The sequence below is a fragment of the Nicotiana tabacum genome, chromosome 7, assembly GCF_000715075.1.
Source record: "Nicotiana tabacum cultivar K326 chromosome 7, ASM71507v2, whole genome shotgun sequence".
In the NCBI taxonomy this organism is placed as follows: Eukaryota; Viridiplantae; Streptophyta; class Magnoliopsida; order Solanales; family Solanaceae; genus Nicotiana; species Nicotiana tabacum.
Window position 1 is genome coordinate 169,799,321 of NC_134086.1, and position 1,764 is coordinate 169,801,084.

The window sequence follows — 1,764 nt, forward strand, 5'->3', positions numbered from 1 at the left end:
TCATTTAGGCCATTTTGCCTTATAACTATCCATCAACACGTCCAACCTTTTCTTTCATACAACTATTTCTACAGTTCTGCAATCATGGGTGGAGGTGAAAGCCTTCGGTCCTAATAACTTTTGTTCAAACAATATAATTATATTAAAAATTATTAAAATTAAATATATATTAAATTTATAATTTAAAAATAAATATTTAAAATTCATTAAAGTTGACCCCTGATGACGTGGACCCACATAAGAATCGTAAAAATTATTAAAATTAAATATATATTAAATTTATAATTTAAAAATAAATATTTAAAATTCATTAAAGTTGACCCCTGATGACGTGGACCCACATAAGAATCGAATATACTGAATTCCTAGTAAGATTATGAGAGACCCTGGTCAGCCCAGCCCACCCCCCCCCATATATATATATAATTCAAGCAATCAACTCCTTTTCTTTACTCAAAGTCTCCCTCTTCAGACACAAAAAAAACGGCGGCGCCAGTTGAGAGTGGTGCTGTGGGCCCAATGTCTGAACAACCGAAAAAAGCCCTATTCAAACACAAATCATGGTCTCCTGACATTCAACGTGAAGAAGTTTGGCTCAAACGTAAGAGAACTAACCGTATGCGCCTCGCCGCCATCCGCCGTTCCATGAGCCTCCCCGCCGCTGCTGCCGCTGACGACCGTCGTTCAACGAGCGTCACTGACGAGGACGTCGAAGAACTCCGCGCTTGTTTTGAATTAGGATTCGGGTTTGATCCGTCGGATGATTTGGATCCGAAGCTTACAAAAGCTTTTCCCGCTTTGGAGCTTTATCAAGCTGTGAATAAGTTATCCAGATCTTCTTCTTCTGTTTCGACGGTAGCTTCCGATTCATGTGAAACTCCGTCCTCAGGTGAAAGCTCTGTCTCCATTGTTGAACCAGGTAAAAAAAATATATAAAATTCACACAGAATTTAACTCACGTGATTGTAGCTGTTCATGTTTTTTATTAATTTTTTTGTTTTTGTTTGATGAAGGTGATGATGCGGAGACAGCGAAGATGAGATTGAAGCAGTGGGCACAAGTGGTGGCTCTTTCAGTGCGAAGATCACCTTCGTTTTAGTTCTTCCTTTTCTGGTTACTTCGGGAGGAAGAAATTAATTTAAGTTGAAACTCAAAACTCTGTTGTAAGAGTAGGTGCAAATTAAACAAGATGTATAACTCTATATATCTGTTTGAAATTGCTCAATTATATATAAATGGAACTGAATGCTTAATTATTTACATCTGTCTATACCTAGCTACATATTAGTAGAAGCTTTTTTCCTTGTTTTATATCTTAATTAATCATCAAATAATGGAAGGATGAGTTCATTTAGATTTTCTTCTTAAAATATTTATTACATGGGAAAAGAGAAACGGGACGAAACCACGAAATAGTGAAACTTGAATGCACAATTATAACGTGAAAGACTCTGACTAATAGTATCACTGTAAACTACAAGGTCTTGGTGATAAAGTTATGATAAAGTGAATTTAAGGGCAACTTGCCTAGACATTTTTTAATAAGTCTTGTTGATATATAAACAAATAATAAGTATTTTTCCAAATTAATCTTTCCTTAGTTCTCTTATTTTAGAATTGAAATACATGTTTTCTACAACTAAAATATTACTACTATATACCTCAACTTTTGAGCTTGATTTATTAATATAATTAAAATCTGTGAGTATTTGGTTATTAATCCAGTTACAGATTATTGTTAGGAGAAGTGGTTGATACACAATC

General features: G+C 34.7%; 1 protein-coding gene across 1 annotated transcript; it reads left to right on the top strand.

The window, feature by feature from the left end:
- Positions 1 to 469: 469 nt before the first annotated feature.
- On the top strand, positions 470 to 1,243 carry LOC107830052 (uncharacterized). Its single transcript, XM_016657536.2, has 2 exons — positions 470 to 919; positions 1,014 to 1,243. The coding sequence occupies exons 1-2, from the start codon at positions 520 to 522 to the stop codon at positions 1,097 to 1,099; spliced, it is 486 nt and encodes a 161-aa protein (XP_016513022.1). The 5' UTR covers positions 470 to 519; the 3' UTR covers positions 1,100 to 1,243.
- Positions 1,244 to 1,764: the final 521 nt, after the last annotated feature.